This window comes from Gopherus flavomarginatus, chromosome 3 (assembly GCF_025201925.1).
Source record: "Gopherus flavomarginatus isolate rGopFla2 chromosome 3, rGopFla2.mat.asm, whole genome shotgun sequence".
Classification (NCBI taxonomy): domain Eukaryota; kingdom Metazoa; phylum Chordata; order Testudines; family Testudinidae; genus Gopherus; species Gopherus flavomarginatus.
Genome location: NC_066619.1, coordinates 107,839,088 through 107,854,451, shown reverse-complemented (window position 1 = coordinate 107,854,451; position 15,364 = coordinate 107,839,088). Strand labels below are relative to the sequence as shown.

The 15,364-nt window shown below is 43.7% G+C and overlaps 2 protein-coding genes across 13 annotated transcripts in view; one reads left to right on the top strand and one right to left on the bottom strand.

Moving 5' to 3' along the window:
• Nucleotides 1–1,173, bottom strand: part of PSIP1 (PC4 and SRSF1 interacting protein 1) — a 79,425-nt gene extending 78,252 nt beyond the window's left edge. The window contains exon 1 of one of the 2 annotated variants that reach the window (XM_050944194.1): nt 1,127–1,173. The gene's annotated coding sequence lies outside the window, so the exon portion shown is untranslated. The remainder of the gene's footprint in view (nt 1–1,126) is intronic. The other variant, XM_050944192.1, reaches the window with a different exon arrangement.
• A 133-nt stretch (nt 1,174–1,306) lies between these two features.
• Nucleotides 1,307–15,364, top strand: part of CCDC171 (coiled-coil domain containing 171) — a 256,020-nt gene continuing 241,962 nt past the window's right edge. For all 11 annotated transcript variants that reach the window (XR_007773169.1, XM_050944127.1, XM_050944126.1 and 8 more), the window contains exons 1-4: nt 1,307–1,458; nt 2,007–2,184; nt 7,974–8,112; nt 10,088–10,262. Coding sequence is in view for 10 of the 11 variants with exons in the window: in XM_050944127.1 (XP_050800084.1) it covers nt 2,138–2,184; nt 7,974–8,112; nt 10,088–10,262 (361 nt within the window). In the remaining variant the exon portion in view is untranslated. The remainder of the gene's footprint in view (nt 1,459–2,006; nt 2,185–7,973; nt 8,113–10,087; nt 10,263–15,364) is intronic.

Here is a 15,364-nt window from a genome sequence, read left to right as displayed (position 1 = left end):
GCTCGGGGATTCCCCTGTCTGTGGCTTGGGTTTGGGGGTCCTCCACCGGCAGGGGCTTGGGGATTCCCCCATTGCCCGCCAGCACCCAGAGGCTCCCCCACCAGTGGCTTGGGGGTCCTCTGCCAGCAGGGGCTCGAGGATCCCCACACAGCGGCTGGGGACTCGGGGATTCTGCCACCAGTAGCTGGGGGCTCAGAGGTTCTCCCTTTGGTGGCTGAGACTTGGGGGTCCTCTGCCGGCACTGGTTTCCCCTGCTGCCACTGGTAGCCAGAGGTCTCAGGGATTCCCCTGCTACCACTAGTAGCTAGGAGGTGGGGGGCAGGGACAAGGCTCAGGGATTCCCCTGCTGACCACAGGGTACGTTGCCCCCAAAGCAGCTTGGAGCTCCAGGGCCACCAGAGGCAATGGGGGAACCCCACCACTTCCTGCCCTCGCTGCTGGAGCGGGATCTGAAGCTCCCAACCACCACAGAGGGTTACCAGATGTCCCGATTTTATAGGGACAGTCCTGATTTTTGTGTCTTTTTCTTATATAGATACCTATTACACCGCACACTCCCATACCCAATTTTTCACACTTGCTCTCTGGTCACCCTACCACAAAATGAAGTCACAGATTCCCTGACTTCTGTGACCTCCGTGACTAAACTGTAGCCTACGTGAGCACATTACAACGGTGTTCTCCAGAAATCTTAACCAGCATAATGGCCATGCTGATGATGGAAACCGTGAATTTGCTGTTTGCTATTACTACTTCAGTCGGGGCAGGGTGGGGCTGTGCGGGGCGGTGCATCAACATCCCTAGTTCCAGCACCACTGGACTTTCTGCTTCTGCATCATGTCAACATCCTTTCCTGCATTCCTTTGTCCAACGGCTTCAGTCTTTCCCTTGACAATATCTCAGCATTTTCCCTCCCCCCAGACCATTCTTCTCCTACAACATGACCCCCTTCCTTCTTTCCTGAGACTAATGCATGAGGCCGGCAAACATCTTCTCCTTGGCCTCTTCCTGCCCTTCCTCGCAAGGCGAGCGGGAGTTACAGAGCTCCGCGCGGGAGAAGAACTCAACCTCCCCCCCCCACTTCTTTCCCCAGGACCTCAACCGGTACCTTACTGCGCATGCGTACCTCTATCCTGTCGGGCCCAGACCGAGGCCGTTCCTTCTGTCTCCAGCCATTGGGAGTGTGGTGCGTCACAATGCCCTGTCCTTCCAATCGGAAGCACCGCTCTGGGGCAGAGGGGTGGGACAAGGCCGCCTTCGTGTTGTTACCGGAAGTGGCCGTTGTAAATTTCTCCTTGAGCTGAGGGCGGGGCGGCGTGGGTTTTTTGCTCATCTCTGGGTCCTAACGCCTAGCCCGTCCCACCGTCAATCCCCACCTAGCCCGGACTCCGCTATTACTGCCGGCCGGCCGGTCCGGTACTACCGGCCACTGCTCCCCAGCGCGGCTGCCCCGCAGAGGTGGGAGGTAGCGGCGAGACTGGGCGAGCAGGGGAGGGCTGATGGCTTTGGGGGTGAGGCTTATGGAGCTAGGTCGGGAGGCAGATGGGGCAGGAAGAGAAAGGGCTGATGGGAGAGGTGGGGCTGAGGAGCCGGCAGCTTATGGGGGAAAGGGGGTGCAGGGGACTAATGGAGTCAGATGGGGCAGTGAAGGCCCAAATATTGACCTACCTTAAAATTTTTCTGGGACCTATAATCTGTATTGTGACTTTAAAACCAAAACACCCCAAACCCACAGATGAATGCGTCATCAGGGAAATGGAGGGATACAACCTACAAAAAGACAATTTTTTGTGTTTCACTCCCCTTCTATTGTAAATTTAGAATCAAATATTGTCCTCAAAAACATGCATTTTCAGCTCCAGTATAGGGGTATAGTTCTTTTTGCTGTCTCTGATTGGCTTCAGTGGAGCTACATCTGGTAGTAAGTGTTAACGTGACTGAGCCTAAAGTAAATACAATTGATTTTTTGTTACAATGAGAAATAAACTGTCCTTTTTATGTTATAGGTTTTAATATATCTATATGATGCAAAGAGAAGAGTTATCTTTGAAGTGTCTCAGTTTCTGTAAAAGAATATAATTGAAGATTATGTTTGTTATCCAGACACTATAAATAGAAAAGTTGGAGATTTGTCATAATGAATTCTACCCCTCCAATCAGTTACACTATTCCTGAAATCAAACGGTGAGCTTCAGTTCCTTATTTAAAATCCGGTAATTTATATTGTCTTTCTGTGAGAATTTACATATCATTTGTGCTAATCTGATACAATTTGTTTGACAACAGCTAGGCCTGAGGGCATAAGTGATATCTCCAATTAAGTGCAAGAAATGCTAGGAAAGCACAGAGGTATTTAAAAGGAAAAAAAGGCAGTGAGGTAGAAGGGGTCATCAAATACAGTTAGGCGCATTTGGACTGAGTTACAAAAGTCTTTCCTTTGCCAGACAAGATGTCATTTGGTTACACCTTATAGAAAGTTCAGTTGTAGTGCTAATCCTAGATACTTGGGGACTGGGAAGACTCTGTTCAGGACGATTGTGTACTGAACTGAAACTTTGACTGTCTTTCTGAAAACCTTGAGGCATGTCCCATGGGACTGAGAGTCCTCAAATTCAGACAAGAAATTATCTGTCAGCATCCTTGCAGTGGACTGTCATGCAGGGGAGAGAATCAAACAGTTGGCATAAAAGCTCTACACAAACAGTTGAAAAATTAGGCCATGGTATATCTGTCATTCATCAGTTCTGTACCTAGACAAATTTTGGACCTAATTTTCAGAAGTAATGAGCACCACCTCTAAAAATTTCTGCCTTTAGTTTATAGTTAAGTAAATGATGTGGATTGCCCTCTGGAAAACCAAATAGTTTATTGGTTTCTCAAGTACTTTCAGTTGGTTCATCAGAGTGAGTGGAATGCATAATCACTTTTTTTTAAATGCACACCATGGAAGGGAGAGAGGAAGGCTGCATTTGCAGACTCATGGCCATGGATATGGCCCTTATCATTCACATCAATATTTTTGTTTTGTTGAGTATACATTGTCTTGAAACAATAGCATCATTAGCGAGAACCTTGATTCATAATAATAACATTGATCCTAAGTACTAGCTGTTGTCATTTAAATCATGATAGTACAGGATTCCCAACTGCTTTGGCAGTGATAGCAGAATTCTGTGGTAAATCCTTTTTCTAGAAACATGATCTTTGGTTAGGGTAGATATGCAGAATCCCCCTTTGGCTATACGAGTTTAGAAAAATCCCATAGCTAATTAACAAGTGGAAGAAAAAAAATCACTCTTAGTTGTGACAGATAATTACACTACTTTGTCAGGTGTGAAGAAAACCCCCTAAGACAACTTTTACAATATTGTAACCAATATGATTGCAGTACACAACTGAACTTTCAAGTCAACTTATTGATTTGCTGAGTTACCTATGTTAAATTCTCATTACCTTGCAATGTAGTATTCAATAGCTATTTCATTTGCTCTTGTTTTTCTTAGAATTTTAGAGAAAGTGTGAAAGATGGCATTTTGTGTATGATTATGATAGAAACAAACAGCTTCTGTTGTTCTTATAAAAATCCATTTGTTTGTATGTGTGTGTTTGTTCAGCCTTACCACGTTCATTCTCTTTAGTTATCTCCTCCAGTTATCATTGTCATTGTCTTAGTTAGAATCCTCGGTTCATCATTCTATATGATGTGTGTACAAGGAATAGCTCCCACACAGGGTGCATGGAAGGTGTAAAATATCAGCAAGTCTTGTGTGTTGGACACTCTGCCGTGGTTGTTGTGATTTATTGCATAGCTGAGGCATATGTTCTTCTGTATCTGCACAACTTCTCCTGTTACTCTATTTAAAAAAAAACCAAACACCATTTCAGTGTTAATAGGTTGTTTGAGTATAAGTACACAATCTAAAATGTCTAATTTAAATTACATTAATTTTAAGCCATTTTATAATAAATATTAGAAGTTGCTACCCTAATGCCTTAGTTGTTTTGCTGAAAACCTCTGCTTTGAAGTGAAAGCAGCTCAGTCTAAAGCCATTCTGAAGGGGCAAGAGCTATTAATATTTTTGGTAATGTTTTGATTTTCATGGCAATCAAATTAAATTTCGTTATGGAAGAGCTCATTGTTGGATTGTGATTTCAGAGACAATGTAGCAAATATTGTAAATAAAAATTCAGTAATTTGCTTTATGCTGCTGTTTTTGGTTTTTAATAGTACTTCCAAAACTTTATTCCATGGCTGTAATGTCCAAACATGAAATATACAACTTTGCCAAATTTTTTTGCTTGCTGGTTTTGCTGTTTGTGTGTTTAGGCCCCAATTCATCAAAACACTTAACCATGTAATTAAATCTTTTGCTGAATCAGAGCCTAGCAGTGTGATATGTTAACTGTTCTAGACAACCTCTTCTTCATCTGCTGCTGGTTTGGGGAAATGGCTTTCCAAAAAGCTGATGCATACACCTTTTTGATGACTTCAAAAGGTGTAAAATAGTACTCTTTTTTTAAATATTTTTTAGTGTGCTCTTCCTGTAGGCAACTTTACAGTATAGAAAACTAAAATTAAAAACTGAAACATTAATAATGTCGTCATAAAAATTTAGAAGCCTTGACAGGCAGTGTTCCAAATCCCAAACTGGTATAAACTGGTTTGCTCCATTTAATCTGGACTATACTATGAAAATTTAAACTTAAATATATAATACAGGAAAGCTTTTCTGTTCTACATAGACATCTTGGGGTTCTGGCTACCATGTTATCAGAACTTCATGTATCCTCTGGATCTAAAAGCAGGAACTTTTGACTGCTTAGGCTAAAGACAGTTTTTAGCCTTCATGTCCCGTTCTCCATAACTCCTCTGTATGTACAATGGATACTTCACTTTAAAACAGAATACATGGCTAATAATGCAGCCTGATGTTCCTGCTACTGACAGCGTTGTCTTAATGCTTCATTTGAGTTCTATACCACCTGTGGCATCTTGCCACTGGATTATAGTCTTTGGGGGCAGCAGTGAATGATTCCTTGGTACAGACTGGGGCCTCTAGCACTGTTGTAATATAATTAATGACTCTTTGTACACACAATTAATGACTCTTTGTACGCACACCAATGATTCCACTGACCCCTTGTGGTAGAGTGAGCCTCTACAGCACCCCCTTGTGGCATTGAGTCTCCTTCACATTCCCCTTTCCCAAGGGGACTAACAGTTTTTGTTTTCTCAGCACCCCCCAGCAAGGTGCTAGTTACAGATTTAAAGAATAGCCTCAGATGCAACATAAAAAGTGCCTTCTGCCTCCTGGTTCAGCTCTCATTTATTTCCTGCTCTCCTACAGAGCTCAAACTCATAAGGCTTTTTCCATCAGGAGGTGTCTCCCTTCTTCCAGGACCTGTCACAGGAGCCAGCATTTCTCCTCCAAGTGCTCTGAGAGTTAACCTTCTCCCACCAGAGGTCTTGCAACCGTTTGTTAGAAATCCCATGACCCAAACTCAGCTGGGCCTAATAATTAAACAAGGCCATCTGATCTGCTTCACATCAGGATCAGCTGGGGAGGGGATTTGTGAGGGGGAAGGTGAGCATGGGTGAGTCTGAGCCTGACTTGCCCTAAAGGCCTTTGACATCCCTTCTGTAAGATTTCTGCTGGATTCACAGCTGTCAGTATTTGCTACAAAATCATTCTCCTCATCTTCAAAGCTTAGAGCCAAGCTCTTATCTAACTTGTTCCCTTCTTTCCTCTTATGCCATACTTTTTTAGCTTCCTATATTTTCTGGTCTCCTCTCAGTCCCACACTCCCTCTTTTTCTTGGTTGGAGGCTGATCCCTTGTGCTGCTGCCCCAGAGATGGTCTGCCTCCCTACCATCTCTGATTTCCCCCCTCATCCATTTTCAAAACATCAAAAGCCCAATTGTTCTATGCTGCCTACAGCCATCAAGATTTTGCAGTGTTCCTCCCAGTAGCTCTTACTAATTCTAGCCCTTCATACCCTCCTTACCCATATTTGATTTTCCTCCACACTCTTAGCTTCTCATTATAATAGCTGTGAAATGTGAGGTATTTGTGTATAATACATTATATTTGAAGTTATTTCATTTTTAGCTATGTTATGAATTTCTTGTCACTGTGCTTTTGCCTCTTAACTGTTTTTTTTTTGCTTCCTCCTCTGTTGATTCCTTTGGGTATAGCTCCCATAGTAACACTATATAGCTATTGTGGTTCTGTTGCACTGAATCCAGGTGCAGTTTTGCAAATGTTCATTATCTCCCATATTTATTAAGTACATTTCACCCAGAGGAATAATTATCTGTGACACAAGCAAGTGGCCTGATTTCATATAAAAACAACGGACACTGTGATATGAAAGTAGCCACAGTATAAATATTAGATCTTAAAATATATATGGGATGCTGTCAAGACAATTAGATGCTTAAAATAATAGATTTTTGCCTAAATTACTAGTAACACCTTGAAACAATTAAAGTTGACACCATTTTAAAAAACAAACAGTGTTTAGCTATTATGCTGGGTTTTTTTTCATGTTATCAGATTGGACAGCAACATTAGATCCATAAATATCTCTCTCTTGTTCTCATTCATTGGAAACTGTAGTAGTGTTTGGTAAATAGGATAATGTTTATTTTTATATTTAAAACTACAGCAGTTTCTGGTGATATTTTCAATATTTTGTTTAGGCCAAAATATATAAAACACCAGTGTTGCTAATTGTATGGAAAAATCATGCAAGCTTTTGTAGGTCACTTGGGTTGCCAACTTCCTAATCGTACAAACCCCAACACCGCTTCTCTGCAGCCCTGTCCTTTCTCGCTCCAACCCCCTCCCTTTGTCGCTCACTCCCCCCCACCCTCACTCACTTTCACTGGGCTGAGGTTGCGTTACAGGAGGGGTGTGAGGGCTCTGGAGTGGGGCCAGGGATGAGGGGTTATGGGTGCAGGAGAGGGCTCCGAACTGGGGCAGGATGTTGGGTGGGGGAGATATGGGCTCTGGACTGGGAGTGCAGGCTCCAGGTGGGGCCAAAAATGAGGGGTTCAGGGTATGGGAGATGGCTCCGGGCTGAAGCAGGTGGTTGGAGTGCAGGGGCAAGAGGGTATGGGCTCTGGCTGGGGGCGTGGGGTCAAGCTGAGGGGTTTGGGGTGCAGGAGGTGGTTCCGGGTTGAGGTGTTGGGGGTGTGTGTGGGCTGCGGGAGGGAGTTTAGGTGCGAGAGGAGATTCTGGGCTGGGTTGTGGGTGCGGGGTCCTAGCAACACTTATGTTTCCTGGAAGCAGCTGCCAAGTCCTTGCGGCTCCTAGACACATGGGCAGTCAGGGAAGCACTGCTTGCTGCCCTCACGCCTGCAGGTGCCACCCCCACAGCTCCCATAGGTTGCAGTACATAACCAGTGGGAGCTGTGGAGCTGGCATTTAGGGCGGGGGCAGTGCACAAAGCCTCCCTGGCCACCTATGCACGTAGGGGCTACAAGGACCTGCTGGCCACTTCCAGGAGCCGCACAGAACTAGGGAAGGCAGGGAGGCTGCCTTAGCCTTAGGCCTCTATTGTGCTGCTGACCAGACTTTTAACAGTCTGGTTGGCTGTGGCAACCAGAGCCACCAAGGTCCCTTTTTGACTGGGTGTTTTTGTGGGAATGCAAGTATGCAAAATATTTCCCTCCACCTTTTAAAAGGAAGAGCCACAGAAAGGAATGATGGTTGCAAATGTGTGGTATAGTATGATAGAGAGAGGTGCATGATGTAACCAACATTTTATAGTTGTTGATATAGTATTGTATGGTAAACAGAATAATAAGTTTGAATCTCAGTGAAACAAAATAACAGATCTGCTGGACATCATTTTAAATGGTAGGGTTTATGCCTTTGCAGTGTCCTAAGATTTAATCGAATCAGTAACAATGAAAGTTGATATAATCAGGGAAGCAATGATAGTTAAAATATACTTCTGTTTTGCAGCCTACACAGTATCCAGAGTGAGTTGAGGCTACTGCAAAATAGTAGTCAGTCAGAGCTGGATGTTACTGAAGATCTGAGAAGAAAACTTCATCAAGCCAAAAAAGAAAAACTGGATATAACCACTAAACATAACCAAGATGTAAGTTTTTATTCCTAGAAAAAAAATCAATGTTTTTAATTAAGATACTCTTAGCACTACTGCCTGCACTTTAGAGACTTCACTGACTTGTTAAAAAAAAAAAATCAAAGGAAATTACATAATGGTATCCACTTCATATCTCTTGAACATTTGACTCTGATTCTTTATGTGCTGACAGAACCTTACTGATTTCAGAGGACTGGTGTGTGTGTGCAGGGGCTTACATGTCAGTCCTGCAATGAACTCCATGTGGGTAAGTGAGGAAATCTTATTTAACCAGTAAGGGATCACTCCTTTCTCTCCTCCTCAAATCCCCTTCCTGTGTAGTGCTGATCTGCTCTGTTTTGTGCTTTGCTGGTAGTGCAAGCAAAGTGGATTGTGGAGACCTGATGGAGTGTGATCCTGAAACATGAGGTTTGAGACATGCACCCAGAAAACATATACAGTTGAAGCAGGGTAATGCTGACTGGTGTGGATAGTCTGAAACCTTTCAGCTTGCTCCCAGTGCCATCCCTTGTTTCAAGTTTAAATGGTACGATTATCTACTGTAGATAAGGCTTTGGCCAGATTAGTGCAACCTGGTGAAATTAGAAGCACTTGTGCAACAAAATTATCATAATAGAATGAAATGCTGACTACATGAATTGTTGTTTTGTATGAAAATGCATCCTGAAGAAAATCCTTACTGGGATCAGAGGAAATTGTTGTTTACCTATATCCACAAACCCTCTATGGAATGTCTCACTTTATTTAATAATGGCTCTGACAATAGCTGTAGTGGGTAGCAATAAGTGGCATCAAATGAAGTGTCACTTTCCAGGTTGATGAGGGTAGAGGATTGCTGCCTCCAATAATTCACTGACTGGGATTGCCTAATAGTATACATGATTACAAGATACAACTCAAGTCAGTCTTCTTAATAAGCTATTTTTTATTTTGCAGGCTATTAGAATTTGAATTCATGTTATGTTTTTAATTTAACTGGAAGTCAATTGTAACTTGTTTTTGCACCAACTTAATTTACAAAAGTCTCCAAATTGGACACATCTTAAAATGCTTGCAACTGCTCAGCATGTGTAATTTTGCAATTCCACAGAATAATAAAATGTATAGAATAATATTACGTTTGTCAACTTACTTGCATGTGCTATTTAATGAATATTTCCTTTTAGAGCGATTTCACTTTATCGTATCTTAAAAAGAAGTCTTATGCTTGAAAAATGGTTTTACAATCTAAGTATTGAAATAAAACAAATTGAGAGAAGATTAAAAAAAATCTATTAAAATGAACTTGAACATCAAGCTTAGCAGTATAAAGCATGTATATTAAAAAAGTAAACTTGACAGTGAGTATAGAGGCAGTGGTAATCAACTTTGGACCTGTCTACAATAAAAATGTTTTCTAAAAAAGTGTCCCACTATTACTATCACTTAGTTCAGCCCCCATATGGTCAAAATGTAGGGAATCCTAGTAAACATGTTAGCAGCTGCCAGAGGTCTGTTGGTTGATTAGCCTGAGAAGTTTATGCTACTTTTTTGAAAACCTTGGTGATGGCTAGCAACCCATCTATTTTGGGGCTCCCAATGTTGCTAATGCTAGTATAGGTGAAGTGGTGTCAGGAATGGTGGGAAATGTTTGCAAAATTTCTCCAGTGTTCATGAGTATATCCCCTGCCTCCCAAACTTTTTTTGCAATATATCTCAGTATGAAAGGAATTCCAAGGTTCTGGGTGTACTAGGCGGTGAACCATATTTCAAAACTGAGCTTGAATTTGGTTTTGGATCTGTTCCAGCTAAAATATATTTCATGTACGGCTTGTCTGAACATTTTACCCCTCCTCCCCATAGTCACTACCAATCTGACCTGGGGGAAAAAAATCCCTCTCTATTAGTGTTTCTTTGAAAAGTTAATACGCAAGTTTTATAATTAACGATAGATACTTTTAATAGTTTCTAAAAGTGATTCCTCTTCTAGCTGTCCAACTATGAAAGCCAGATTGCCAGGTTGCGATCTGAAGTTGAGAAAGGAGAGGCCATTCGACAAAGTCTGGAGTATGAACTTGTCATTGCCAGAAAAGATGCTGGTCTTGAAAGATACTCCGCAGAGGAAAAGTTATGTGAAGCTAGCAATCGATTTCAGCAGCTGCAAGGTATGTTTCAGAAACTTTAAACACCCAACAGTGACTAAGTTTGTTAGTCCAGAGCCTCTATATTATGAGTCAAGCAGACAACTGGGATGCAGTGACTTAATTTGGTTCTTTAGTCATCACTGGTTTGGATTGGTTTGGTTTTAGCTCTACCTTATATTTCCAGCTTCCTCTCCAACTCCCTTTGTGAAACTATCCTGGATATCCCATTGCCAAATAAACATACCAAAACTTCCATCTCCTCTTCTTCAGCTCTCCATTCCCCCCTCACAACCAGCTCTTCTCTTGATCTATTCTTTATATCACAGTCAAATTCCACTATCATCCTTGTTGTCCAGGTACATATCTTTGGTGGTATTAGACTCCTTTGTCCTTCTCTCCCCACATCTAGGTTGTTACTATATCTTGTAGTTCTTCCTTTCTTCTCCATTTCTATTGTAGAAACTTTTGCCCATGCCTGGTCACTTCTCATCTGGTCATTTCTCTGGTCTACATGTATCTCATTTCTAACTCTTATAAAACTGCTTCTCTTTCTTCCTTGCAACTCTAATAATGAGTTACAGTTCTGGTAAAGCTCTTCCAAGTAAAAACAACAACTTGATGAGTTCTCTAAGTTCTACCATGCTAGGCCTGTGTGTTGTAAGCTGCCTGAACCTAAATAGGCTCCACAGTGGTCTCAGAGTGGGCTAGAGCTTACTTCCTAACTACAGGTTGTCACCCCTTCATGGAAGTGGGAACTCACAGTGCTCCTGCCCTAATCTCTCAGAACTAGTGCTGACCTCTCCATGGGCCATCCAGTACCTTACCTCCCAGAGCTCCAAGTTTGTGGGTACCATAGGTTACAGTTTACTTGTCCAGTGACACCTAATAGTCGAAGCGTACAACACACAGACATCGTAAGAGGTTCTAAAACCAATCACTCTTTACTTTAGATAGCACAAGATATATACATATCTAGAAAAAACAATGAAGTGCCTTTTTGTATTTCCCTTTCTCAGTTTCCTCACCGCTTTTGAGATATTCTTTGGGATAAGGTCAGAGTCTTTTAAGGAATCTAGGGTTCTTTCCCTCCCCTTCCCAGCTGCACATGGCTTCACTTCTGGAATATGGAGTCTAGACTAGCCATCGTTAGCATCGTCATCTCCTTCTCCCTCCCCGTTTTAAATGGCTGATAGGATATTTTTTTAATACCTCCTGTTCCCTTTGCCAGGTGACCCATTGATCAGCTTCATCCAATGACCATAGTCTTCCAGCAATTGATCCATCCCTTAGTTCCCAGCCCACCTGGAGTTCAGACTTGCAGAACTGGTTCGCTCTGGGCGATAGCCATTATAACAGGGTGCACTTACCTCCTGCTGGCTGTCTTGGGAATTAGCTTTGCATGTTAGTGCATCCTCTTCAGGTATTGCCTCACCACTGTCACTTCTGCTCTAGGACTCATGTCTCTCCAAGGGCTGCGGCATCCTCTTCAGCAACACATCCTTCCAGCCATGCCACACACTGTGCTCCGCCACCCCCTTCTGGGGGACCTGCAGTCCATTGTTCAGCCATTTTCCTTAGTGGCTACTGCAGCTAATAATTTCTTGTGGCCCCAGCATCCTCTTTGCCCTTACCTCAGGCCTCCGCCTGCAAACCTGTCTCTCGCTCCCCTGGACCATACTCTGTCCAGGGGGCTGGCAGTTCTCTCAGCCCTCCAGAGACACAGTTCTTCCTCCTTGGGCTTCCAGCAGAGAACTGCCTTCCTCTGTCCTGCAGCTCCCTTTTTACATGTGCCTGCTTGGCCCTGACTGGGTGCTCCCTTCAGCCCTTCTCTGATTGGCTGCCTCCTGCACAGCCTCCCTAGGGCTCTGTTAACCCCTCAGAGCCCAGTATGGGGCAGACGGCCCATCACAGCCATCTTTTTGTCTGAGTGCTCTATATCAGGGGTTCTCAACCTTTTGCTTTCCGAGGCCCCCTCATCGTGCTATAAAAACTCCACAGTCCACCTGCCATGACAACTATTTTTCTGCATATAAAAGCCAGGGCCAGTATTAGGGGGGTAGCAAACAGGGAAGTTGCCCAGGGCCTCGCACCACAGGGGGCCCCCACGAAGTTACGTTGCTCAGGTTTCAGCTTCAACCTCGAGTGATGGGGTTCAGGGCCCTGGGCTTCAAACCCATGCAGTGGGGCTTCTGCTTTCTATCCTGAGCCTCAGTGAGTCTAATGCTGGCCCTGCTTGGCAGACCCCCGGAAGCCCACTCGCGGGCCTACGCAGGGGCCTGAACCCCTGGTTGAGAACCACTGCTCTATTTGAATGGCTCATCATCAAGATTTAGCTCCATTTTTAGCCTGGTATAACCACCACTTGAAATTTCATCCAGAAATGGAGGTAAAAAACAGCAGAGAAAGCAGAGACTAGCTGTACCGTGAAAATGGAGTTTGTAATTTGATATAGTTCAGGGGCAGACAACCTATGGTGTGCGTGCCACCTTCGGCACACAAGCTGATTTTCAGTGGTACTCATACTGCCCAGGTCCTGGCCACCGGTCTGGGGGGCTCTGCATTTTAATTTAATTTTAAAATGAAGCTTCTTAAACATTTTAAAAACCTTATTTACTTTACATACAACAATAGTTTAGTTATATATTATAGACTTATATCTTCTAAAACCGTTAAAATGTATTACTGGCACACGAAATCTTAAATTAGAGTAAATAAATGAAGATTCGGCACACCACTTCTGAAAGGTTGCCGACCCCTGATATAGATACACACAGAGTTCATAATATCAAACATCCGCGGTATATAGATTTCCCAAAGCAGCACATAACACCGCTCTCTTTGAATCTTTCTTCTGACTTCTGCAAGAAGTTTAAGCTTCTTCTGCTCATTTGTCTACCTCTCAGCTGTCATTTTCAACTTCTTTTTCTCCCCTTCTTTATTCTCCTTCCATGCAACATTCCTTACATTACAAGTAACCTGCATAGTTTTTTTAAAAATGGGGTTTGTGCTCTTTTTCTTTACTTGTAATGTGTGAAGGAGGATTGAGAATGGTGTGTGGGTGTTGTTTTAAATGAAGCTTTTTTCTACTTGTCTTTTATGTGGTCTAATATACTTTGAAAGACTGAGTGGATGAGTGGAAAACTGGTAGTTTTATGACTAAGAAAAACAAATCACTTCTTTTTCAAACACCAACTTTTTAATTTAAGAAGTTAGGATAAAATATATCTTTGTTAAGGATTCCACAACCCCATTCATTCAATTAAGGGTCTAGAATACTCTTAATACATCTTTCTTGGAAAACTCCAAAATAACACTGGATTTTGACATGGCAATTACCTTACAAATACCAGCCAAGCTGATCTTTTCTATTTCCTTGAAATAATTAAAAATCCTTTGGCTTTCAGGGATGCCATATACATTGTAAGGAGAAGGGGTAGGGGGCACAAATTCAATATGGTTTCTTTTGCAAGCTATCATTAAACACGACAAGCTAAAGACTTAGTTGTTAGTTTCCTATTTATAGAAAAGTTCTCTATGTTCCTTCCTATACCTACTAATCATAGCATTCTTTTAAATATCAGCTTTTCAGCATCTCCTATTTAATCATTGAACATTGTAAGACACAGTCTACCCAAAGTGCCAGCTGTCAAAATCTTGTTTTGTGACTTATTTCTAGGTTTAAGGAACTAATTAGCTGATGAAAAGAGTCGAAACAGGATTATGTTGCTTCTCTGTTCTCTATCAGTTTATGACTTAACACTCACTCTTCCCAGGGGTTTGGAACCTTCTCTAGTCTTGTCTTGGTTGCTTGCTGCTTTAATGGCCAATGTCTCAGTGGTTTACTGCTTTATTAGATGGGCCCCTCTGTGAGCTTACAATGTTCTTAAGATTGCCAAGTGTCTGTTTTTTGACAGGGACACCCAGTTGTGGCAGCTCCGGCCAACACCGCTAACCAAGCCGTTAAAATCTGGTTGCATGCCCAAGGAATGGTGACATGTCCCTTTGCTCCTAGGCGGAGACTCAGCCGGAGGGGCTCCAAGCGCTGCCCCTTCGCCCTTAGTGCCGGCTCTTCAGCTCCCATTGGCCGGGAATCGTGGCCAATGGGAGCTGCAGGGGCGGCACTTGTGGGCAGAGGCAGCGCGTAGAGCCATCTGGCCGCACCTCCACTTAGGAGTCGAGCAACATGTCCCCGCCTCCAGGATCTGCCTGAAGTAAGCACCGCCCTCACCCTACACCCCCTCCCTTACCTCAATCTCTTGCCTTAGCCCTGAGCCCCATCCTGCACCTAAATTCCCTCCCGGAGCCCACACCTCAAACGCCCTCCTTCACCCCAACACACTGCCCCAATTCTGAACCCTCTCCTTCATGCCAAAGCCCTTGGCCCCAGTCCAGAGCCCCCCCTCCTGTACTCCAAACTCCTCATCCCCGGTCCTACCCCAGAGCCCACCCCTTCACCCCCTGTCTTAGCTTAGAGCCCCCTCCCACACTCTGAACTCCTTGGCCCCAGTCTGGAGCCTCATCCTGCACCTCAAACCCTTCATCCCTGGTCCCACCCAGAGCCCTCACCCCCGCCTGCACCCCACCCCCTTGCCTGAGTCCCCTCCTGCACCCTGAACTCCTCTTTCTGGCCCCACCCTAGAGCCCACATCCTCAGCCAGAGCCCTTACAGACCTCCCCACACCTCAACCACCAGCCCCAGCCCAGTGAAAATGAGCCCGTGAGCGAGGGTGGTGGGGAGTGAGCAACAGAGGGAGGGAGGATGGAGTGAGCAGGGGTAGGGGCCTCAGAGAAGGGAAGACACCCCAGGGAAGCGGCGGGAAGGGGGTGGGGCAAGAGTATTTAGTTTTGGGCAATTAGAAAGTTGGCAACCCTAAGTATTCTCTAGTCTTTCCTGTGGATTCTCCTTTCTCCTCTGGCAACCTTTGGTTTGTGCCAGTCATGATCTTTTCCCCTTAGTTTATCCTGTCTGTAACCTTTTTTAGAAAATCTTTTCTTTTGCACTTTTAAAATTTAGAAGAAAGCAGAAAATGATAGTGGAACTTGTGAAGATCTCTGTATCTGAACATTGTGCTCACCTCTCAGTATAACAGTGTGCATTAAGTAAAATGAGAAACTGAAATAAT